Below are 25,582 nucleotides of genomic sequence, written 5' to 3'. Positions count from 1 at the left end.
GAGTCGCTCATTCTGCTCCTTCTTTCACTACCGATGTCCCCTATCTCTCTCTCTCTCTCTCTCTCTCTCTCTGTCTCTCTCTCTTATTCTAAAGCCAGTTTCCTCCCTTTCAGTGGAACAGATCTACACACAGAGACCCACAAGCAACAAGAAAGAGTCGCCAGATGCTACAGTGAGTGTGTTCGCTCGTGTGTGTTGGAATTACTGCGTTAGCCTCACGGTTACAGTTTTGCTTCACAGTTAAGTTTAAGGTCACAGTGAGGGTTAGAATGAGTGTGTGTGTGTGTGTGTGTGTGTGTGTGTGACAGTGTAGAAGTTGGAACATATTTCTTCAGAAAGTTAAACAGATATATACTCGTATTCAATGAAGCGCTTATACTGAACACACATATTTCCCCTGTTGCTATAGTTACAGCCCTCAAGTGGATGCCAGTGGGTGGGCTCTCCAGGTACTCCACCCAAAGTCCCAGGCAGGTAAGCGCTGCTGTCCAGAGAACAACCTAACATCTAACAGAGTGGTGAGGGCAAAGGTAGAAAACTATTAATATTAATATTACAATATAACAGCAATAATAATAATAATAACAGCAATAATAAGTGCAATAATAATAACAGCATCAATCATAATAACAGCAATAATATTAACAAAATAATAATAATAATAATAATAACATAAACAAAACTAATAATAATATTAATAACAGCAATATTAATAATACTAATCATAATAACTGTAAAAATAATAACAGTATTAATAATAATAGCAATAATAATAATACCCACAATAATATTAACAAATAAAATAATAATAATAACAGCAATAATAATAATAATAATAATAACAATTTTAACAAATTAAATAATATAATAATAACAGCAATGGTAATAATAATAACCTTTTGCTTACACATAGTGGATCACTTCTTCTTTGCATAGCAACTAAACAGTGTCCTATCTCTTATATGTTTGTTTTAGTTACTATATTATATCATATTATGTCATTTTATTATATATGTTTATTGATTATATATCTTCATCTAAATGTCTAAAATGCTCTAGGTTCAGATAGACACATCATGATGAGTTATTTTAAATAACATATAATACATGTAATTCCATCCTTTTGACAGGGGCGACAGCACAGACACGGATGACGACTATGACGATGTGGAAATGTAGGAGTTTCTCCATTTATTTATTTATTTATTTATTTAAAATGTTACATTTTTTCCAAGCTTTTTAATATTTATCTTTTTTTTTATTCATGGATATATGTAAATACCTGGTCACCAACACACATGTCTACATTCCCATTTAGGTGCTCTGTGATAAACAAGGAAAGAATATTAAATAATTATTATTTTGATTAAATTGATAAAAAAAAAAAAACAACCCTGTAGAAACCTGTAGAAAATACTAAGACTGTAATTAAAGAGCTTCGATGCATCGGCTAGTGGTGGCCAGCACCACCCTGGAGAGAGAAAGGCCAGTTGTGCTCTCTCGGGCCCCGGCTGCCGATGGCTAGCAGCAGCATGAGCGGGATTCGAACCAGCGAATGGTTCGAATCCCCTGCAGGCTCCGCCCACAAATGTGTCCATTCCTAGTGAAAACTCTCTTGTTTTTCCTTTAATGTGGAATTTTAATAGGAAAGTAGCTCCGGAAGAATATTCTGAACATTTGTGGGTGGAGCCTGGATAGCTTGGACTCAGATTTCTGGCGGTGGCGGTGAACTGAACCATTGAACCAGACATCACCTTGAGCTCAACCCAAATTCAGCCACATTATTTACTGTCCAACCCACCAGTGAACCTGAGCGCTAGGTTTTTATGGATTGTTGATGGTGGTGCAATAATGGCAAATCTGGACAAACAAGTTTTCTGGGGACTATTTTCTGTAGCACCTCGCATGTATCCCTCCACCCTGACTGGATTTTAAGGAGGCCAGAGGGACAGTAAACAGTGTTTTGGGCATCAGGCCGTGTCTTCATCACCATTAGGTGGACAGACTTTCGGTGAGGGAGCTTTTAGAGGTCCACATGATTAAGAGGTCACCTGATTCACCACCACTGTAAACTCCAGTTCTGACTGAGCGATTCCCCGAGAATCAGACTGTTTGTGTTCGTGGATTAATGTTTAATGAAGTGTGTTTTTCCTGTTCTGTCCCACAGACCGATCAGCCATTTCACCAGGTACACACACACACACACACACACACACACACACACACACTGTCAGAACCTAACAAATATATGAGAGTAAAAAATAAACTGAGCTAATTCCAAATTCTCTCTCCCCACAAATCTCTCTCTGTCTCTCACTCTGGGTCTCTCTCTTTCTCTCTCACCACTCCTCCACCCCCATAGTAACACACTGCCTGCTGGTGATGTTCCTCCTCCTCTTCCTCCAAAGGTATGGGTGGGGCTAAAATGCTAGTCTGAATGGGCAGGTATAAACTGCTGTAGGCTGAATGGGTGGAGCTAAACTGCTATTGTCTGAATGGGCGGGTCTAAACTGCTGTAGGCTGGATGGGTGGAGCTAATCTGCTGTAGTCTGAATGGGCAGGTATAAACTGCTGTAGGCTGAATGGGCAGGTCTAAACTGCTGTAGGCTGGATGGGTGGAGCTAATCTGCTGTAGTCTGAATGGGCAGGTATAAACTGCTGTAGGCTGAATGGGTGGAGCTAAACTGCTGTAGTCTGAATGGGCAGGTATAAACTGCTGTAGGCTGAATGGGCAGGTCTAAACTGCTGTAGGCTGGATGGGTGGAGCTAATCTGCTGTAGGCTGAATGGGCAGGTATAAACTGCTGTCGGCTGAATGGGTGGAGCTAAACTGCTGTAGTCTGAATGGGTGGAGCTAAACTGCTGTAGGCTGGATGGGTGGAGCTAATCTGCTGTAGGCTGAATGGGTGGAGCTAAACTGCTGTAGGCTGAATGGGCAGGTATAAACTGCTGTAGGCTGAATGGGCAGGTCTAAACTGCTGTAGGCTGGATGGGTGGAGCTAATCTGCTGTAGTCTGAATGGGCAGGTATAAACTGCTGTCGGCTGAATGGGTGGAGCTAAACTGCTGTAGGCTGGATGGGTGGAGCTAAACTGCTGTAGTCTGAATGGGTGGAGCTAAACTGCTGTAGTCTGAATGGGCAGGTCTAAACTGCTGTAGTCTGAATGGGCGGGTCTAAACTGCTGTAGTCTGAATGGGCAGGTCTAAACTGCTGTAGTCTGAATGGGCAGGTCTAAACTGATCTAGGCTGAATGGGTGGAGCTAAACTGCTATAGTCTGAATGGACGTGTCGAAACTGCTGTAGGCGTAATGGGCGGGGCTTAATTACTTTAGACAGATTGGGTGGGGGTTAACTGCTGTAGGCTGAATGGGTGGGACTTAACTGCTTTTGGGGAAGAATGTACTAATAGTTTTAATGTGTGTGTGTGTGTGTGTGTGTGTGTGTGTGTGTGTGCGCGTGTGTGCAGCCTAAGATCCGCAGCAGTTCAGAGGAGAGCATGGCTGGAGATGATGATCGCAGTAGAGGTCCATGTCTCTACGCTCCACCCCAACCACTGCTCAGAACATCCAGCGGGACACACACACGCTCTCGGCCCGTACCGCGCCCCCGGTCCGTCCGCAGCGTCAACTCCGGTGAGTAACACACAGCCATACACACACACATACACACACACTCAGAAACTAGGGAAGACATAGGGAACATAGGGAAGACTAAGTGTGTGTGTTCTTGCAGACCCCTCCACATTTTCCGGCTTCAGGTCAGATCCTGTGGATCCACAGACGCCTCCTGAATTACCACCCAAAAAAGACAGGCGGCGCCGACCGCCTGCTAAGGTACTGCTTTCACATTCTGATCCCTTACCTTGTGCTTCCACTCACTGGCCACTTTATTAGAAACATTTACTTGGTGCTTCTTTACTGGCTAAAGCTGTTTTCTCCTCTGGCAGGACCCACCTGAATGTGCAAGTCCACTACAGAAGAAGCAACCGGTATGAATTACATTAAATCAACGAGCAGCGCTAGTTCCCATTTCCTGCTTGTTTACTACTGTAATGGACCAGTAATAGTGAAATGACCCTGTTAAATTACTGGACAAAGTCTGTTATGACAACAACTGAGTTGTCATGGTAACACAAACGCTGTTATATAACTGGTAATAGTCTGTTATGATGAAAGCCGAGTTGTCGTGGTGACATGACTTGTATATTGCTGGACATAGTCTGTAATGATGACAACTGAGTTGTCACGGTAACATGACACTGTTATATAACTGGGCATAGTCATTTATGACAACAACTGAGTTGTCATGGTAACACAACACTGTTATATTAATGGAAATAGTCTGTTAGGATGACAGCTGAGTTGTCATGGTAACACAACACTGTCATATTACTGGACATAGTCTGTTATGATGACAACTGAGTTGTCATGGGAACACGACACTGTTATATAACTGGACATAGTCATTTATGACAACAACAGAGTTGTCATAGTAACATGACACTGTTATATAACTGGATACAGTCATTTATGACGACAGCTAAGTTGTCATGGTAACACGACACTGTTATAATACTGGACATAGTCTGTTATGACGACAGCTAAGTTGTCATGGTAACACGACACTGTTATAATACTGGACATAGTCTGTTATGATGACAGCTAAGTTGTCATGGTAACAAGACACCGTCATATTACTGGTCATAGTCTGTTGTGATGACAATTGAGTTGTCATGGTAACACGACACTGTTATAATACTGGATATAGTCTGTTATGATGACAACTGAATTGTCATGGTAACACAACACTGTTATATTATTGGTCATAGTCATTTATGACGACAGCTAAGTTGCCATGGTAACAAGACACTGTCATATTACTGGTCATAGTCTGTTGTGATGACAATTGAGTTGTCATGGTAACATGACTCTGGTATATTACTGGACATAGTCATTTATGACGACAGCTGAGTTGTCATGGTAACACAACACTGTTATATTACTGGACATAGTCTGTTATGATGACAGCTCAGTACTGAACGGTGTAGTAATGCTGCCCATGCTGACAGTCCAATCACAGCTCACTAACGCTCTCACGTTTGCCTCATCAGATATTCTTTAAAAAGGTTTTTCATGGCTGTCCTTTAAAAATCAACTGCTCCACGGCGTGGGATCACCCCACCACCAAAGGTACAGCGTGTCCCACCTAATGCTAACAGTGCTGCAGACTTCTCTGCATCTGCCTGACCCTGCTGTCATATATATATCAGAGCTTTACCTCTCTCTCTCTCTCTCTCTCTCTAGACCATCATTTGATCCTGGGGGCTGATGAAGGAATTTTTACATTAAATCTAAACAGCTCTGAAGCCACTATTGAACTGGTGAGAATCTCAAATACATGTCTTCAGTTTCTCTTAATGCTAAAGCTTTCAGTTGTCACTGACTGGAGACTTAAAGCTGGTTCAGTAGTTTGTGATTAAAGCCTCGATTCAGGTGTTTCAGCAGTTCCTGATTAAAGCTTTAAAGCTGGTTCAGTAGTTTGTGATTAAAGCTTTAAAGCTGGTTCAGTAGTTTGTGATTAAAGCTTTAAAGCTGGTTCAATAGTTTGTGATTAAAGCCTCGATTCAGGTGTTTCAGCAGTTCCTGATTAAAGCTTTAAAGCTGGTTCAGTAGTTTGTGATTAAAGCTTTAAAGCTGGTTCAGTAGTTTGTGATTAAAGCTTTAAAGCTGGTTCAATAGTTTGTGATTAAAGCCTCGATTCAGGTGTTTCAGCAGTTCCTGATTAAAGCTTTAAAGCTGGTTCAGTAGTTTGTGATTAAAGCTTTAAAGCTGGTTCAGTAGTTTGTGATTAAAGCCTCGATTCAGCTGTTTCAGCAGTTCCTGATTAAAGCTTTAAAGCTGGTTCAGTAGTTTGTGATTAAAGCTTTAAAGCTGGTTCAGTAGTTTGCGATTAAAGCTTTAAAGCTGGTTCAGTAGTTTGTGATTAAAGCCTCGATTCAGGTGTTTCAGCAGTTCCTGATTAAAGCTTTAAAGCTGGTTCAGTAGTTTGTGATTAAAGCTTTAAAGCTGGTTCAATAGTTTGTGATTAAAGCTTCGATTCAGGTGTTTCAGCAGTTCCTGATTAAAGCTTTAAAGCTGGTTCAGTAGTTTGTGATTAAAGCCTCGATTCAGGTGTTTCAGCAGTTCCTGTTATTGTTATGGTTTGAGATTTACATGTTTTAGCACTTCCTGGTTGCAGCTTTAAGTATTTCAGTAGCACCTAGTTTAAGCCTTGTTTACGTTGTTTTAAGTAGTTATTGTTGTAATGGAAGCTTTATGTGTTAAGCCCTAAATATATTTCAGTATTTTCTGGTTGAGGCATTAAAGCTATTTCAGTAGTGATTGATCTGTAAATAGCTTTAAAGATGTTTCAGTAGTTCCTGATTGAAGCTTTAAAGAAGTTTCAGTAGTCTCTAATTGAAGCTTCAAAGCTGCTTCAGTACTGATTGATCTGTTAGTAGTTGTAAGTGTTTTAGTACTGATTGATCTGTTAGTAGTTTTAAGTGTTTTAGTACTGATTGATTTGTTAGTAGTTTTAAGTGTTTCAGCAGTTCCTGATTGAAGCCTTAAAGCTGTTTCAGTAGTTTCTGATTGAAGCTTTAAAGCTATTTCAATAGTGATTGATCTGTAAATAGCTTTAAAGCTGTTTCAGTAGTTCCTGATTGAAGTTTTAAAATTGTTTCAGTAGTTCCTGATTGAAGCTTTAAAGCTGTTTCAGTACTGATTGATCTGTTAGTAGTTTTACGTGTATTAGTACTGATTGATTTGTTAGTAGTTTTAAGTGTTTCAGCAGTTCCTGATTGAAGCTTTAAAGGTGTTTCAGTAGTTTCTGATTGAAGATTAAAATCTGTTTTAGTAGTGATTGACCTGTTAGTAGCTTTAAAGATGTTTCAGTAGTTTCTAATAGAAGTTTTAAAGTGTTTCAGTACTGATTGACCTGTTGAAGCCTTAAAGCAGTTTCAGTAGTTTATTGATTAAAGCTATATATGTGTCAGTAGTTATTTGATTGAAGTGTTCTTCTCTCTTTTCCTTTATTTCAGCTGTTTCCTGGGAAGTGCACGTGGCTGTACACCATCAGTAACGTCTTAATGTCTATATCAGGTAAGGCAGAAGCGGCTATACCTCCTCATGCTTGCTAATGCTAGTTGCTACCACGTGTTGAGCTTTAATGGAAACTGTTTTGCACATTTCTAAAAAAAAAACAAAAAAAACACAAGAATGATCCATGAAGTGGCTGAGCACAGTCCGAGGAGACAACCAGACAAACCAACAAATACACAAACCACAATGAGCTGCGTCTGCAACTGACTAACCCAGAATCAACCGTCAAGTAAAATCAGACCCCCAAAACTGACCTCAATCTCCTGCCAACCGTCCCACGACCACAACGCAGGAGGAAGGGCTCGTATAATGCAATGATTAATAAGGTATGATTATCAGCACGGCAGTGGAGCACTGAGGAATAGGTTGCTGAAGAGACCACTGGCATCAGGGAAGAAGTTGTGGGGGGGGGGGGTATATGGTCAGCATTGATGTTCAGGTAGGTGTCATGTCAAACTGATGTCCACACTAATGCCTGGATGTAGGTTTTCCCCCAGCCGGACATTGCTTGGAGCAAGATCCTACCTCCACCAAGTTGTCAAGCTGTCCTCTTCCCTTAAACGACCATTTGAAGCCTCCTAATATTCAAGAGTGTACCCGGCTGCCCCCCTGATGTGAAACTGGGACTTGTTGGAACAGATAACCTTCTTCCATCGCTCGAAGGTCCAGTTCCGTTTGTGGAGGTCCAGATGCATGTCAGTTGTGGGCGTTTTCGGTACTGAAGAGTGTTCCTGTTCCTCGTTCCTCTCGTTACTGACCTGATTGGAGCTTTAAGCAGTTCCTGATTGGATGTTGACACCCTGTCACATGACTTATTAGACCAGGCCACCTTCTTTCATCTGACCCTTCAGTGCCCAACACTGTATCACCGGTTGGGGGCAATGATTGGTCTGCACCACTGCTGACTGGGAGACCCCTACAAGTTTGGGGGGTTTGGGAGATGCTCCAAAGGTCCTCTACAGTTTAACATCTAACCCTCTCTCTACTCGTGTGTGTGTGTGTGTGTCTCAGGAAAGTCGTCCCAACTACATTCACACTCGCTAAAGGAGTTGTATGATCAGGCCCGGAAGGAGCATCGTATTGTTGCCCTGCCAACACACCGACTATTGCCCAGGTAACTGCATCTCTCATATAAACATTACAGAGCATTATAGAGCGCCCCCTATGCTTCCTGTAGCATATTACAGTCTGTCAGAATAAGCGTGTGGATAATATGAACATTATAGAGCATTATAGAGCGCCCCCTACGCTTCATGTAGTGTATTACAGTCTGTCAGAATGAGCGTGTGGATCATATGAACATTATAGAACATTATAGAGCGCCCCCTACGCTTCCTGTAGTGTATTACAGTCTGTCAGAATGAGCGTGTGGATCATATGAACATTATAGAACATTATAGAGCGCCCCCTACGCTTTCTGTAGTGTATTACAGTCTGTCAGAATGAGCGTGTGGATCATATGAACATTATAGAACATTATAGAGCGCCCCCTACGCTTCCTGTAGTGTATTACAGTCTGTCAGAATGAGCGTGTGTATCTTATGAACATTATAGAACATTATAGAGCGCCCCCTATGCTTCCTGTAGTGTATTACAGTCTGTCAGAATGAGTGTGTGGATCATAAGAACATTATAGAGCTTAATAGGGCGTTTTTAGAGGTGAAAGAGCTTGCTTACTGGCTTACTCGGTCATGTACATGTACATGTGACCCTGATGTACATGTAGTGCAGCAGAAGCAGGCAGGTTATTCTGCGTAGCCTGCAAAAGGAGAAACCACACGCGCTCTCCAGTGCTGCCACTGGAACTTCAGCCTCACCTACATTGAGGTGACCTACATAAAACCATAACACATCTTGCAAATGCAAACTACTGCACACACACAAACACAAACACTAACGTACACCCACACAGGTCAGGCACACACATACACAGTAATACACACCTACACATATCCACATCGACGTATGCATGCTTGCATGCATACACACACACACGCATACCTCAACCATACAAACTCAGCTCGGTTGTTTCATTCACTTCTTTGTCTTGATTTACAGGAAATTTGCAATCACCACCAAGATTCCTGAGACGAAAGGGTGCCGAGCCTGCGCCATCGGTGAGAACAAACAGATGCTCTTTTCTTACCTAGCAAGCAACACGGCCAGCTGCTTAAGACCCTGCGGCCACCAGGGGGCCCCTTGGCAACACCTGGGTTTGTTTACCGTACCATTTTTGTTGTCTATGACGCTCAAGCGAGGGGAAAGAAGCGAGTGGTTAACCCCCCACGCAACATGAATTTACACAGAAATACTTTTATAGCCACTTGGGACGTCATCAGCAGTACATCACATTCAGTACTGCATGTCATTGCCCTCAGAAATACCAGGTAAGGGACTTGAGCTGAGGGACCTAGGTTATCCTTCCTAAAGTCCCCCCGATCTTTACTACATTTTGCATTAAATTAAGTGTATCAAGACGCTCAGTGTACCCAGCAGACCCCACAACCTTGCGCTCTATAAGCCAGTGCCCTAACCTGTACTACCGAAGCACCACTGTCATTGCAACAGCAGCAATCTAGCAGACTGAAGTATTGAACCCACAACCTTGTGATCAATATCCCAGTGTCCTGTCACTGGAACAGCAGCAGTTTAGTAGACCTAGTTATTGAACCCACGCCCTTATGATCAATAACCTAGTGCCCTAGTGCCCAGAACCAGGTATCAAACTCATAACCTTGCGATTAAGAACCTCAATAACACAGTGCCCTCTTATTGCAACAGCAGCAATCTAGTAGACTGAAGTATTGAACCCACAACCTTGTGATCAATATCCCAGTGTCCTGTCACTGGAACAGCAGCAGTTTAGTAGACCTAGTTATTGAACCCACTACCTCATGATCAATAACCCAGTACTCTATTGGACCAAGAGTATCAGTTTAGCAGAACCAGGTATCAAACTCACAACCATGTGATAAATAACCCAGTGCCCTCTCATTGCAACTGCGGCAGTCTAGTAAACCTGGGTATCGAAAGCACAACCTTGTGATTAATATTCCAGTGTCCTGTCATCGCAAAAGCAGCAGATTAGTAGACCTGAGTATCGAACCCACAACCTTGTGATCAATATCCCAGTGTCCTGTCATCGCAAAAGCAGCAGATTAGTAGACCTGAGTATCGAACCCACAACCTTGGGATCATAAATCCACTGCCCTAACTCATACTACGGTCATGCTCACCCGTCCCCACCAGGTTTCATTCGCTGCTGGTTATATTTTTGTCCTTTTTTGTCCTTTTTTTCGAGAGTCGTTATCGTAGAGTCGGTTCCCCCTTTTCAAAACACACACTCCAGTTCTTCATCAGAACCCTTAGAGGAACTGAGACGATTTTAAAAGGTGAAAGGATCCTTATTAAACCAGTAGTAGCTTTTACTGCAATGAATCGTCCACAGGTTGAGGAAACTAAGTGACCCAATGTTCCCCCCTCTAACGCAGTCCATTAGCTCCAGAGTCGTGATCCGGTTCTGGAGCTAGTAGCACTGAAGCGACTTGGCTATTGTAGCTGCCAAGGAACGAAATCAGTGTTATCTAGAACGTTGACTCATAATCCTTTCCTGTTTTTTTGTTCCTCTAGCAAACAACACTCAGAGCGGCTGTGTGTTCCTGTGCGGTGCGCTGGAGTCCAGTGTGGTTCTCCTGCAGTGGTACGAGCCCATGCACAAGTTCATGCTCATCAAGGTCAGTGGCTTATCAGCTTTCACCCTCATTTGACCCCCCCCCCCCCCACACACACACAGTTCATCAGGGGTTTACAGCTCTTCTTACCACCATCACCTCCACCAGAATCCAGGATAGAGCCTAGGTCTGACATGAGGAACCCTCAAAGAACATCTAGACCTTCTCAAGGCTGCTTAGTTCCTTTCACATGGATCTTGTTCACACCTCAGATGTCTCCCACCTCCTACGCACACACCCACGACAGCATGGGAAGTCACATGAACTGACACTCCTGACCTTTAAACCCAGGAGCACACGAATATGTGGGCGCTGACAAGCAGTTGTGCTGAGATTGCCTGGATATCAGCAGTCCTAGAAGGCCCATCAATGCACGACACCATCAATCACTGCCATGCTCATAGTCACTTTGATGTCTGGCTCACTCAGACAACTGGCTCTTGAGCTTACTTTGGTGGTTTAGAGACTCGTTAGCTGAACTGTTTTGTTGTTCTGAAATGAAAGGTCACGGTTACCCTGGAAACGTCTGAAACCAAGAGCTTTAAAGTGGCAGCACGTTTTGTGCCACTGTCGTGCCCGTTTTAGCCCTGATCACCCACTGCGTCTCACCACACACACACACGACCCCTACCTGACCAGCTCTCCTGTGTTCTGACCCTCAGCACTTTGACTTCCCGCTGCCCAGCCCGCTGCGAGTGTTTGAGATGGTGGTGGTGCCAGAGCAGGAGTATCCGCTAGTGTGTATCGGGGTCAGCAGGGGCCCGAGCCCATCACAGCCTGTTCATCTGGAGAACATCAACCTCAACTCCAACACATCCTGGTTTACCAACACCGGCCTCGGTGAGTAGCAGGAAAAGACAATAACAACAGCAATGGCAATGGTAATGATAGCAATTATCATTGTATTATCAGACGCAGTATTACTGTTGATAAAGCATATCTATATGATTCATAATACTCATAATAATCTCTAATAACATTAATATCCAGTATGAAGCTCTAATAACATTAATATCCAGTATGAAGCTCTAATGACATTAATATCCAGTATGAAGTTCTAATAACATTAATATCCAGTATGAAGTTCTGATAACATTAATATCCAGTGTGAAGTTCTAATAACATTAATATCCAGTATGAAGCTCTAATAACATTAATATCCAGTATGACGTTTTAATAACATTAATATCCAGTATGAAGCTCTAATAACATTAATATCCAGTATGAAGCTCTAATATCATTAATATCCAGTATGAAGCTCTAATAACATTAATAACTGTGTTTCTGAAGATTTGTTTCTATTGATACAAACATAAAGGTGTGAAATATTAAATATTGTTATTACCTTATCCTTATCCTTATCCGTATATTTGTGTGTGTGTGTGTGTGTGTGTGTGTGTGTGTATCAGAGGCTCAAAGTGCAGAGAAAGTTCAGCTTAATCAGTTGGACAGCAGCACACTTCTTGTTCTCATTGAGAGTAAGTGTTTTTTTTACCAGCCACATTATTAGAAACACCTACTATCTTGTGCTTCCACTCACTGGCTGCTTTATTGTTATTCTGTGTGACATTTGAACAGATACAGTACACATGGTGAACCTCGAGGGGGCAATAAAGAGCCACAGGAAACTGCAGATGGAGATCAGCTTCACTCTAGATGTGGAGGCAGTAGGTAAGACATCACAGTAAAAGTCTAGACTCCTCCCCAATGACTGTATAGATCATATATATCATAAATACAGTCAGCTCTTCAGCTCCTCCCCAAAGACTGTATAGATCATATATATCATATATAGAGTCAGTGTTTTAGCTCCTCCCCAATGACTGTATAGATCATACATATCATATATAGAGTCAGTGTTTTAGCTCCTCCCCAATGAGTGTATAGATCATATATATCATATATAGAGTCAGTGTTTTAGCTCCTCCCCAATGACTGTATAGATCATATATATCATATATAGTCAGCTCTTCAGCTCCTCCCACAATGAGTGTATAGATCATATATATCATATATACAGTCAGTGTTTCAGCTCCTCCGTTCTCAACTGTAGCCTCTCGCTCTCGCTCATACAGCTCATGGGTTCTTGTTATAGTGGAGGTTCTCGAGGGGAACTGAAACTCCACTCTGCTGCTGCTTTTGTTCGTTTGTGAAGAATCCTCACTCTCTTTTTTCTAGTATATATCGAGGACACATTGTTGAGTGTATGGAAACACGGCTGGCAGAGGAGAGGAGAGGTTTTCTCAGAAATCCTACAGGAGATGACGGAGTCCCGAAAAACATTCCGCCTCATTGGCTCAGACAGGTACCCACTCATTCTTGTAGTACATCACACAGACACAGCATAATACTGTAGGGGGAGTGCGGCACAAACCAGTGTGTACTTAAATAGGCTCCAGTAGAACATTCTGGTGTTCCCATAGTCACATCATCTCCTATATTACTTGAATCTCCCTCTTGGTGGCGTGACAGAGCTCCCTTATGAAGCAGGTCAACAACATCATCAACAGTGAGAGCTAGCCAGGCTAATGCTGCGTCCATTGGAACTGGAATGCAGGATGTAGGAAGGTCCAAATAGAAGATTTTAACTGGAACGTCCCCCACCAGTCGGATTTAGCTCTCACTGTGAGCTGTTGATGAAACTACCTCCACCATGTTTGGAGGCTGTACTACTTTAGCCTGGCTAGCTCTCACTGTGAGCTGTTAACGAAACTACCTCCACCATGTTTGGAGGCTGTGCTTTAGTCTGGCTATCTGTAACTGTGAGCTGTTAATGAAACTACCTCCACCATGTTTGGAGGCTGTTCTTTAGCCTGGCTAGCTGTAACTGTTAGCTGTTAATGAAACTACCTCCACCATGTTTGGAGGCTGTACTTTAGCCTGGCTAGTTCTCACTGTGAGCTGTTGATGAAACTACCTCCACCATGTTTGGAGGCTGTACTACTTTAGCCTGGCTAGCTCTCACTGTGAGCTGTTAACGAAACTACCTCCACCATGTTTGGAGGCTGTGCTTTAGTCTGGCTATCTGTAACTGTGAGCTGTTAATGAAACTACCTCCACCATGTTTGGAGGCTGTGCTTTAGTCTGGCTATCTGTAACTGTGAGCTGTTAATGAAACTACCTCCACCATGTTTGGAGGCTGTTCTTTAGCCTGGCTAGCTGTAACTGTTAGCTGTTAATGAAACTACCTCCACCATGTTTGGAGGCTGTACTTTAGCCTGGCTAGCTCTCACTGTGAGCTGTTGATGAAACTACCTCCACCATGTTTGGAGGCTGTACTACTTTAGCCTGGCTAGTTCTCACTGTGAGCTGTTAACGAAACTACCTCCACCATGTTTGGAGGCTGTGCTTTAGTCTGGCTATCTGTAACTGTGAGCTGTTAATGAAACTACCTCCACCATGTTTGGAGGCTGTACTTTAGCCTGGCTATCTGTAACTGTGAGCTGTTAATGAAACTACCTCCACCATGTTTGGAGGCTCTACTTTAGCCTGGCAAGTTTTGACTGTGAGTATTTGGATGCAGGTGGTGAAGCTAGTCTGCTACACTGTTATTACTGTTATACAGCGTCGCCTCATTGGTCTAAATGGTTTTTGTGATCTTTCAACAGGATGGTTGTCCTGGAGAAGCGGCAGTGTGAAGACCAATCAGGAATGTGTAACCTGTACATTCTGGAGATCGCGGAGAACTTCGTTCAAATCCCATAAACAAACACACACACACACACACACACACACACACATACACACACACACCATTTTCCTACCCAGCGCCCCCTTAGTATCTACACAAACTGTGGATGCTGACATCACAAAGAAGGCTGATTGCTGGACATTTCTGTTGCCTCCACTGAGACACACACACACACACACACACACACTCTTGTATGTGTGTGTACCCTTTTTTCCTCTTTACTTAGATGCCTGTGTGTGTGTGTGTGTGTGTGTGCATAGTCAGTATTGAGGTTTTGCCAATTACAACACCTTCTGGTTGGTTCACTGTGTAGCAAATTTTAGCCAAAGGTCGACTATTTGCAAGGACCCATAGACAGAAAATGGCCAGTGTGTCCCCCGACCCTTCCAGCTTCACTTCCAGATCAGATGGTTCCCCCGTACCCCTTAAACGTAACTGATCAGCCAAGACATGCTAGGTGACCGACAGTTTTGCACTGGAGCCACGAGGCTAATGTAGCTAACAAGAGACCTTCAGGCCTACGGGGCTACGGAGGGAGGCTCCAGATGTTCGGATGGATGTTCTTCCATCAGAACATCTGGTCAGTACACCCTGACGTCGACGGGCACAGATTTCTCCAATTATTCAATCGTTGAGTCATTCAGAGTGGGTTGGCTGATTGAGCTACATTTAGGGTAAGGGGGAGGGGAAATGATATGGTCAACCTTAAGACCACAAGAGCAGGACTGGTATGTCCACAGGAACGTGCCATGCAACCACTGTGAATGAAGCTGGTTAGCTGGATCAGATGAGACCATGAGGCTTTTCCATGCTAGATGATGAGACGGGGAATGCTGAAGCACCCACCTGCTTTACTGAGTCCCTCTGAGGTTAAATTAAAGGAGCGGTCAGTCAGTGCCAGCTCCACATTTCCTGAGACAGAAGGGTGGGTGGATGTTGTGTGTTATATTGACAATAAACTTGTGTTGTACATTCTCTTTAACCCGCAATGAATATTATTATTGTTATTATTATTATTATTGTTATTATTATTATTATTATTATTATTATTATTTTCATGATCTACCATTAATGCTTCAGTATCTCCAATCTCTTAAAACCTATGAATTTTACAGACCTACTATAAATTGTTCAGTATTCGCTATAAATTATTATTAAATCTACTATGAATTACTTAATCACCACTGACAATTATTCAGTATCTACTATTAATTATTCATAAACCATTATAAAGTATTCAAAATGTACTACACAGTATCACTATGAATTATTCAGTTGGTACTATACATGTTTCAGTATTCACTATAAATTATTCAGAAGCTACTTTGAATAATTCAGTATCCACTGCAAATTATTCTGCAAAAATTATAAAAGATTCAGAATCCACTATGAATTATTCATTAATCACTATAAAGTCTTCAATATTATTCAATACACTCTATGAATTATTCAGTACATACTATAAATGATTCAATTGTTCAGTATTCATTATAAACTATTCAGAACCTACTTTGAATGATTCAGTATCTACTGTACATTTTTATGAAACAATTATGCATGATTTATAAACCACTATAAAGTATTCAATATTATTCCAGATCTAATATAAATTATTCAGTAAGTACGATGCATGATTTATTATCCACTGAATTATTTAATATTTGCAATAAATTGTCCAGTATTCACTATAAACTATTCCGAATCTACTACTATTTATTTATTCACCACTGAAAAAAAACTGTACTATAAATCAGTACTATGAATTATTCAGTATCTACTATAAATTATGCTGCAACAATTATAAGTATAATTCAGAATCTACTATAAATTATTCAGTAATATATTAAGGATTCAATATGTACTACTCAGTATTCACTAAAAACTATTCAGAATCCACTATGAATGATTCATTCATCACTAAAATGATTCAGTGCTACTATGAATGATTTAGTATCCACTGTAAATTATTATGCAACAATTATGATTTATTCATTAAACTATTCAATATTATTTAATATCCTTTATGAATTTTTTAGTAAATACTATGAATGATTCAGTATCTGCTGAATTATTCAGTATTTGCTATGAATTCTTCAGTATTCACTATAAACTATTCAGAACCTACTTTGAATGATTCAGTATCTATTATGAATTATTCAAAAACTACTATGAATGATTCAGTATCTACTGTACATTATTATGCAACAATTATGCATTATTCATTAACCACTATAAAGTATTCAATATTATTCAACATCTTCTATGAATTATTCAGTAAGTACTATGAATGATTCATTATCTACTGAATTATTCAGTATCTACTATAAATGATTCAGTATCTGCTATAAATGATTCTGCAACAATTATGAATAATTAAAAGTAAAGTATTCATTATGAATTGTTCCTTTTGTTATTTCCAATTAAGTACGATGAATGATTTATTATCCACTGAATTATTTAGTATTTGCTATAAATTGTCCAGTATTCACTATGAATGATTCAGTATCTACTATGTATTATTCATTCACCACTAAAATGATTCAGTACTACTATGAATGATTCAGTATCTACTGTGAATTATTATGCAACAATTATGAATTATTAATGTACCACTATAAAGTATTCAATATTATTCAATTTCTTCTATGAATTATTCAGCAAGTACTATGAATGATTCATTATCTACTATAACTGATTCCGTATCTGCTATAAATGATTCAGTATCTGCTATAAATGATTCTGCAACAATTATGAATAATTCAGTATTCATTATGAATTGTTCCTTTTGTTATTTCCAATTAAGTACGATGAATGATTTATTATCCACTGAATTATTTAGTATTTGCTATAAATTGTCCAGTATTCACTATGAATGATTCAGTATCTACTATGTATTATTCATTCACCACTAAAATGATTCAGTACTACTATGAATGATTCAGTATCTACTGTGAATTATTATGCAACAATTATGAATAATCCAGTATTCATTATGAATTGTTCCTTTTGTTATGAATACAGTACTTTTATGATGTTGAAGGCTGTAATAAGAGTATTAGCTTATTCACATCAGGCGCATCTTAAGGTAATCCTGACTGTTGCTGTATCGAATCGAGAACCGATACCGGGAACCGGTACACCCCTCTGCTCTGTTGAGAGCACTAGAGCCGGGAGGGCCTCCAGAAGAAGACCTGCATGGACATCCCTGAGTCCAGGCTGGGTGCAGATCCTCCCCACGCTCTGAATGGTGGGTGGGTGGTGGTCTGGGTTGGGTGTAGCTCCCCCCCCCCTCCTCTCTCTTTCACACACACACACACACACACACACACACACGCACGCGCCTCACACATGACATCATGGCTGCGTTAGGGCCGGATCTGCTCGCTCTCGGGGAATGAGAGGCAGAGACTCTGCGGGTGTTTCCCTGTTATTCGCGCTTGACCCCGGGCAGCTCCTCCACCGACCGCGACCCAAATGCGTCCGGCTGCGGCTCTCCGCGTCCGCCGCATCCGCATCCCAACCGCTCATGCTCGGCGTCTGGCTGTAGTCTCCCCGCTCCACTGTTTCCAGGTCGGGCAGTCGGCGTTTCCTTGCGCTAAAGATGGCCGGCGATGGAGGCGCTCTGAAGGATATCAATGAGATCAAGTCCCAGTTCAGGACCAGGGAGGGTTTCTACAAGCTGCTGACGCTGTCCGACTCCCAGCAGAGGGGCGGGTTACCGCGGGGTCCCGCAGCGGCGGGCTCGGCGGCGGCCCCCGGCGCTCCGGGCTCGGTGGGCGGCGTGGGACTGGTGCAGGGCCCTGGGGCTGGAGCTGCCGGAGCCGGAGCGGGAGCCGGGGGCAGCTCCTCTCCGGCGGGCTTCCTTCCTCCGGTGCGGGTCTCCATGGTCAAGCTGCAGCCGGAGGACCCGAGCGAAGAGTCCGAGCGAGTGTGCTTCAACATCGGCAGGGAACTGTACTTCTACACCTACACCAACATCAAAAAGGTGCGGAGGGGTGGAGGGGCAGGTGGGCTGGCAGGTGGGCTGGCAGGTGGGCTGGTGGGAGGGAGAGGTGGAAGAAGGCTAATACGGTTATAATAATGGGAAAATCTAATGGTTTACAGCTGCTGTGTGTGTGTGTGTGTGTGTGTGTGTGTGTGTGTGTGTGTGTGTGTGTGTGTGTGTGTGTGTGTGTCATCGCTGTTTTCCTGAATAAGCCCCCGGACCAGTCTGCCCCACTGCGCTAAACTGGTGCTACTGGTACCGCATTTAGACGTGTAGCACTTTTGGGCCAAATATCAAATAAACAGCACCGATAAAACACAGATCCGCTCACGGGGGGCAAATAGAGGGTCCTGCTGCACCGCAGCGACCCAAATCCGCAGTGTTTGCTGGCCAGTCCTCTCACATCCGAGCGAGAGAAGTTAGCTAGCCAGCTAAGCTAAGCTAAGCTAAGCTAAGCGCCGCTAGCCGGGCGGCCAGTCTAGCTAAAAGCTAAAGCTACATAATGCACCAGATATAGCTACATTTTTAACCCACAAACTCTCATAAACCCTCATCCCATTAATAATCGCCCCCACGGGCATATTGTAGGATTATCATGTAAGGAAAAGCGCAGGAAACGTTATAAATAGAGGCTAGTTAGCTTAGCTTAGCGGCACGTTAGCTTAGCATAGTCTCAAAAACAGACGTGCCCGTGACAAACGCATCTCATCATTTTCAGGGCATATTTTTAGATTTTCTTGGACTCATTAATCATTAAAATGGGCAATTATTAATCGATTTTTGAGGGGTTGCAAACCAAGCTACTAGTTAGCTGGCTAGTTAGTTAGCTAGCTAGCTATGTATGTAGCTATGTATGCTGCCAAGAAAGCCAGTCTGCTTTAGCAGTTACTGTGATTTTCACATTTGTATGGTTTCCAGGTTAAAATGTTTGTATTGTGGTAAAAGAAAATGGGGTAAAGGAGCTAATTTTGAGAAAGATGCCCTTCAACTGCAAAGCTAAAATAAATGTAAATAGCTGGAAGGGATCAGATGTGTGGTTTCTGTCTGCTGCCGGCTGCCTGATCGCAAAGATGGCTGACTGTAAAAGTACACACATTACAGGGGGAACGGAAAGTTTTGGACGACTTTTGCCGGTACGAGACCAGCTTGAGGCGTCGGTACAGACTGCTAGCTCTCTCTGGCTGTAAAGGACACACTGTTTGGGTTAGGGATGCACCGATACCACGTCTTCCTTCCCGATACCGATACCAGATTATCAAGTGTCCGCCGATACCGAGCATCGATCCCGATCCCAACTCGATAGACGGCTCTAAACCCTGATATTTAAAGTGTTCCGCATTTATAGGTCATAATATTTCCCCCAAATAAGATGTAATACGCTTTAAGGAACAGCACTGGTTGAGGAACTGCACGTATCCTCAAAACGTTACAGAGGTATCGGTGCAACGCTGGTTTGAGTGAATGGAAATAATGGAGGTTTCACTGTCCCATCAGAACGTTGTTGGCTCCAGCAGATGGTGTTTCCCAAAAATTGTAGATCTGACTGGTTTTCCAACCCGAAATTGAAGCTTTTGTTCATCGTAGTCCACCCGTAGCCCTCTACAAGGATGCATTGCCCAAATGCCAAGGCCAAATGGATTTGGTCAATTGTAAACCTAAGAAGAATGTGTACAAATGTTGGATATTGATGCCCAACCCTCTGTCAATGTTGCATGAAAGACCCTCAACCTGTGGCCTCCAGAGGGCTTTAGGTCATAGTCATCGTGATTTGTTGGTAGTCATGAACCTGACGCCACAGCACAGCAGTATGATCAGATTTTCAGGTACTTTAAGCCACATTACATACAGTAGTATTGGAAATCGGTTGGAAGTCCCTTATTCAGCAAGGGCGCCCGGAAGGGTATAGAACCTAGGGTTTGGATTTGGACAGAATTTAGGCCTTTTTTAGCCCTACTGTTAAAAAAAAAAAGTACCATAAATATTGCGTTTACATTTATATTTGTTCCATATTTTTGATATCCGATGCATCTCTCTCTCCCGATCATTCTCTGTAGGCAGTGGACCTTAGCAAGCCTATAGATAAGCGCATATATAAGGGGACACAACCTACTTGCCATGACTTCAATCAGTATTCGGCCACTGCAGACAGCGTGGCTCTCATCGTGGGCTTCTCTGCTGGCCAGGTGCAGTACCTGGACCCCATCAAGAAGGAGACCAGCAAGCTCTTCAATGAGGAGGTACGTGTGACCACCCTTAAGCATAATCCTAAATTCCATTGAAGGCTTCCATGCTAATTTTGTGCCACCGTATTTCTGCTTTGCTTTTCAGAGGTTAATTGACAAGACGAAAGTGACCTGTCTGAAGTGGTTGCCTAAATCAGAAAACCTGTTCCTGGCCTCCCATGCCAGTGGGCACCTCTACCTCTACAACGTGGAGCACCCGTGTGGCACGACAGCGCCGCAGTATTCACTACTCCGGCAGGGCGAGGGGTTTGCCGTCTACGCCTGCAAGACCAAGACGCCTCGAAACCCCTTGCTGCGCTGGGCCGTGGGAGAAGGCGGGCTGAACGAGTTTGCGTTTTCGCCCGATGGCGTGCACGTAGCCTGCGTGGGCCAGGATGGCTGTCTCCGTGTCTTCCACTTTGACTCGATGGAGCTGCAGGGCGTCATGAAAAGTTACTTTGGCGGCCTGCTCTGCGTCTCCTGGAGTCCAGACGGGAAATACCTTGCTACAGGTGGCGAGGACGACCTGGTCACCGTTTGGTCGTTTGCAGAAAGCCGAGTGGTGGCGCGAGGCCACGGCCACAAGTCGTGGGTCAATGTGGTTGCTTTCGACCCCTTTACCACTAGCATAGAAGAAGAGGAACCAATGGAGCTAAGTGGCAGTGAAGAGGACCTCCACCAGGGGCCGCTAAACTTCGGCCGTGTGCGTACTAGCAGCACGCTGTCGCGCCTTTCTCGCCACAGCTCCAAAGGCACTCCGTCCGTGTCATACCGTTTCGGATCCGTCGGGCAGGACACGCAGTTTTGCCTATGGGATCTTACGGATGACGTTCTGTATCCGCGACTGCCGCTCTCCCGCGCCCTCACGAACACATTCGGCCCCAACATGCCACCTTCCGTCAGCGGAGGGATCAACAGCACGAGCGGAAGCGGAGGGGTTGAAGGTCACCATCACCCCACCAACCCCCACCAGCCCCCAACGCTGCCCCTGCCTCTACCTCGCTCACTCTCTCGCTCCAACTCCCTCCCTCACCCTGCTGTCGCCAACACCTCCAAAGGCCAGGGGGCGACGGAGAGTGGAGGGACAGGAGGGAGTGGCGGCGGAGGAGGAAGCACCCCATTTAGCATTGGACGCTTTGCGACGTTGTCGCTTCAAGAGCGCAAATCGGACAAATCCGGTGTCGGAGGGGAAAAGGAACACAAGCGCTACCACAGTCTTGGGAACATCAGCAAGAGCAACGACAAGATCAACGTAGCACCACGTAGCAACCGGCTGGACGCCTCAAAGGTGCTGGGAACGACACTGTGCCCGCGGATGAATGAGGTACCGCTGCTGGAGCCGCTGGTGTGTAAGAAGATCGCCCACGAAAGGCTCACTGTCCTCGTCTTCATGGACGATTGCATCATAACAGCATGTCAAGAGGGGCTTATCTGTACCTGGGCACGGCCGGGTAAAGCGGTGAGTGCTCACATAGTGGTAGCTGTAGTAAAAGTGTTGCCTTGTTACCAATCACAGCTAAAGGAATTGAGGTTATTGAGAAACATTGGCTTACTCCATTTTTAGATGCATCAGCCAGTCACATTCAGGGGGAGGTCTCAGAATAAAGGGGTGGAAATGGAAATTGACTAAATAGTATATATGCTAGATTGGCAATAGTGCAAGTGCTGCTGGAGCTATGCTTGCAATGACCCGTGTTGGCATAGCAATGCTTCATCACTTCCTATTAATACAAAGCAAATTAGTATGTTAATAAGCTCTCTTAACAACTTGCATGTTTAAGGTGGTACTAACCTTCGGTTCCTGCAGATGGCGCTACACGAGGATGCTCAGGCTATAAATACCTGCAGGATGTGCGACAGGGTGGTAAATGGGTCGCAAAGATGTTGTTAAAGGAGTGTCTGCATTTGGGCGGGACATAGACCACGGTGTGAAGGAAGGAAGTAGCGGAGTCTGCAGGTTTATGGAAGCATACGGTCATACGGGTCTACCAGCAGTGGCAGAAAACCCAGTCTACAGGAAAATCTCCTCAGAGTTGTGGCCGAAAGATGAAGCTGACCGACAGGGACAGGAACTCACGGCTTGTGTTACTTCTAGAAGTCAGCGCAGGTCCTTCACCACTAACTTCTGAAGAAACACTCTGCAGGGAACTGCAGGCCACTGCTGGTAGACCCGCATGACCGTCTGCTTTCATACACCGGCAGATTCAGCAACCCACTTTGGTCCTTGGCCACGCCCAAATGCACTGTACTGCACTATTCTCAAAGTCACAGAACGAAACTGACCTTCATGCCCTGGTCACTAATTCCTCTTGTGTCTCTCTCTCTCTCTCTCTCTCTCTTACCTTGTCTTTGTCCAGCACCCTTCTCAACCGTTGTCGGCACAAAATGGGAACTCGCCAAGCGGGACTGTGGTATAGCCGGCGGTGGAGCTTTTCATTCGATCCCCTGCAGCCACATGTCCTCTGTCCTGTTTCCACAGGCGTGACTTGCTGTTCTCGAGGCCAGGACTCTCGAGGTCCGTCAGTGTTACTACTGTTACATCCAAACATGCACCCCTCACTCTAGACCTGTGTTACGTCCTCATAACCACAAACGTAGACACACATACACACCCCTGCAGCTTATCTGAAGACTACTAACATACATATACAAGGACATTGGCACAATCCACACAAGTGTAGGCATCCTAACTCCCCTGTCTGCGCCCTCCGCCCCATTTCCTTTGGACTGCAGAGCAGCGAGGAGACTGACACATTCCTTCCGTCACCTTTAAAGGACGAACGAAGAGAGAACGAAGATGAAGATGGAAAGGAAAAAAAAAAAAAAAAACACTGCAAAAGCCACAATGCCACGGCCATCATATATGTATCTTATTTATTTATTTTATCATTGAAACTGTAGTAATTTATATTGTACATATTCAGAATACTCTATAAAGGCAGAGGACTAAATGTATTGAAATAATGAACTCAAATAATTAATATATGAAGATCCTATATTGTACATAGTGACAGTTGCATTGAATGTTTTGCGAAACTTGTAGGGAGTCTGAAGAGTTCGTGTTTCCGTATGCTAGCTCTCCCTACGCTGACCAGGCCGACAAGGAGTAGGGCTTGATGAGGTAGGTGCATTCTAGCTTGGGTCGAGAGTTAGCCTAAGTGCATTTTCTCACACAGCTAGGCTCTCCAAGAACGTCCTAAAGAGCTGTGCGTTCGGCGAGGCTAACGTCCTGCTAAAACGTTGAGGTAAAGTTCTATCAGGATTAACGGATTTACCACTTCCGACAGACTAGGAGCCAGGCCCCTTCTTCTGGTATATCTTGAAGGTAAGAGGATCTTTTGGAGAATTGCAGCTGCTTTGCTGAGGGTTTTTGAGAGGCCAGGCTGTTGGGAATGCCTGTTCTAGCTTCTTAGCTGTAACAATAGGCGATAGTTTTACAAACCTAACAACTCATAAACACAAACATATTTTAGTTCTATGCAGAGAAGCTCATTAGCTAAATATGCTTTAATACTTCTAAACTGACAAGGGAAATCGGTAGGTTTTAGCTAAGACGAGCAAACAGACCACCTTGGTACAGTGCTGGATCATTTTTTCTCTTCAGCGGACGACGTGCCGACATGCGAGGTTGTCTGTAAAATGTATTTCCCTTTCTATCAAGTCAGCTAGCATAGTTGGCCTAATTAGTAAGAAGGCCAAGCTGGAGACAGCTGTGCCATATAAGCTGTGTTGACTGTCTTCTTAGTCCCGTCCTTAGCAGTATATACTTGGCAAGGCGCTCAGGCATGGCCATGAAGTGTAACAAACTTGGTGCTTGCTAACAAATACAAGCAAATCGGTCACGTTTTACAGTACTATGAAAGTATCGTAAAAGTAGTGTCTCGCTAAATTATTAGCCTGTAACTGTCCGCCTTCCAGTATCTTAAAACACCAGAAGCAGTTGTAGTTTTCCCAAGAGCTTCTCCCACCTTGAAGAAAACGTCCTCAGAAGGGCGTTTCCTAAGTCTGACTGGAGTGTAGGTGAAGAGGCGATGCTAAACGGGACCTCTTGCAGTTGTTGCTAAGCTCTCTTGAAGTTATCTCCAGTATTCGAAAACATGCAGAGCCGTAATTTCATTCCTTGATTCGTTTTTCTTGAAGCGGAGACGCCTCGAGTCTTTGCCGTGCTAAACAAGTAAGGTAACGCTACCGGATGAGAGCTACTACTAGTCACTGTAGTCGTCTAACGTAACACGTCTAACGTAACACGTCTAACTATTGTAGCATCTAGTAGGCCGCCATTCTTCTCACCTGCTATGCCTCTTGCAAGATTTTGCACATTTTAACAGTTCAATTTAGCCCGTTCGTCGGGCCCTGAGGGTTTTTGCCAGCCGCCCCCCCCACCCCCCCAACAACCCCCATTAGGTGGAATTGCTAAGCTAGCCGGCTAACTTAAATATTCACCACATGTAACCATTACATCTCCACTTGCCTCGAAACAACCGAACGCCCCATTGGTTTCAGACCAGAACGGTCAGCGACACTCTTCGTTGAGTGAAACGCTAGCTTAGCCAGCTCGATCCTCCTGTGTGAAGGTCGCCCCCTAGAGGCGTCCCCATCCATCCTCTACTTTTAGGACAAGCCAAGCTACTGAAGTGAACTGATATGCCCTCTTTCTCTCTCTGGTTTTCTGTCCATGTTAACCCTCCTACCTGCTCAATCAACAAGCTACGGGGTTCCTCATGGTGACCAGTGTTCTCGCCCCTCGATTACAGTATGTGGTTTAGGTCATTTGTATTTTTGTATTTTCATTTTTTTAAGTTAAGGTGTTATTAA

At 43.7% G+C, this 25,582-nt stretch overlaps 2 protein-coding genes across 2 annotated transcripts in view; both read left to right on the top strand.

Moving 5' to 3' along the window:
* LOC140565050 (mitogen-activated protein kinase kinase kinase kinase 5-like) overlaps positions 1 to 15,537 on the top strand; it is a 46,868-nt gene extending 31,331 nt beyond the window's left edge. The window contains exons 14-32 of the mRNA XM_072690798.1: positions 114 to 172; positions 410 to 474; positions 1,131 to 1,175; positions 2,168 to 2,188; positions 2,363 to 2,408; positions 3,466 to 3,631; positions 3,732 to 3,832; positions 3,946 to 3,987; positions 5,110 to 5,188; positions 5,303 to 5,379; positions 7,078 to 7,138; positions 8,150 to 8,252; positions 9,197 to 9,255; positions 10,769 to 10,872; positions 11,532 to 11,709; positions 12,279 to 12,347; positions 12,448 to 12,540; positions 13,048 to 13,174; positions 14,478 to 15,537. Of these exons, the coding sequence (XP_072546899.1) occupies positions 114 to 172; positions 410 to 474; positions 1,131 to 1,175; positions 2,168 to 2,188; positions 2,363 to 2,408; positions 3,466 to 3,631; positions 3,732 to 3,832; positions 3,946 to 3,987; positions 5,110 to 5,188; positions 5,303 to 5,379; positions 7,078 to 7,138; positions 8,150 to 8,252; positions 9,197 to 9,255; positions 10,769 to 10,872; positions 11,532 to 11,709; positions 12,279 to 12,347; positions 12,448 to 12,540; positions 13,048 to 13,174; positions 14,478 to 14,574 (1,592 nt within the window). The 3' untranslated portion in view covers positions 14,575 to 15,537. The remainder of the gene's footprint in view (positions 1 to 113; positions 173 to 409; positions 475 to 1,130; positions 1,176 to 2,167; positions 2,189 to 2,362; positions 2,409 to 3,465; positions 3,632 to 3,731; positions 3,833 to 3,945; positions 3,988 to 5,109; positions 5,189 to 5,302; positions 5,380 to 7,077; positions 7,139 to 8,149; positions 8,253 to 9,196; positions 9,256 to 10,768; positions 10,873 to 11,531; positions 11,710 to 12,278; positions 12,348 to 12,447; positions 12,541 to 13,047; positions 13,175 to 14,477) is intronic.
* Positions 15,538 to 17,729: 2,192 nt separating this feature from the next.
* LOC140565049 (WD repeat-containing protein 20) lies at positions 17,730 to 23,598 on the top strand. The gene is made up of 4 exons (XM_072690796.1): positions 17,730 to 18,545; positions 20,600 to 20,782; positions 20,874 to 22,226; positions 23,125 to 23,598. Exons 1-4 carry the CDS (start codon positions 18,162 to 18,164, stop codon positions 23,182 to 23,184), a joined length of 1,980 nt encoding a protein of 659 aa, XP_072546897.1. The 5' UTR covers positions 17,730 to 18,161; the 3' UTR covers positions 23,185 to 23,598.
* The last annotated feature ends 1,984 nt before the right edge of the window (positions 23,599 to 25,582 follow it).

Source organism: Salminus brasiliensis, chromosome 11 (genome assembly GCF_030463535.1).
Source record: "Salminus brasiliensis chromosome 11, fSalBra1.hap2, whole genome shotgun sequence".
NCBI classification, from domain to species: Eukaryota; Metazoa; Chordata; class Actinopteri; order Characiformes; family Bryconidae; genus Salminus; species Salminus brasiliensis.
Note: the sequence above shows the minus strand (reverse complement) of the source record. Positions and strands in the feature narration are given on the sequence as shown.

Bases quoted from the DNA above. Each gene is read 5' to 3' on its own strand.
- LOC140565049 (XM_072690796.1), top strand. From the start codon at position 18,162: ATGGCCGGCGATGGAGGCGCTCTGAAGGATATCAATGAGATCAAGTCC. The intron at 18,546-20,599 runs GTGCGGAGGGGT...CATTCTCTGTAG, and splicing joins CCTACACCAACATCAAAAAG to GCAGTGGACCTTAGCAAGCC. The intron at 20,783-20,873 runs GTACGTGTGACC...TTTGCTTTTCAG, and splicing joins GCAAGCTCTTCAATGAGGAG to AGGTTAATTGACAAGACGAA.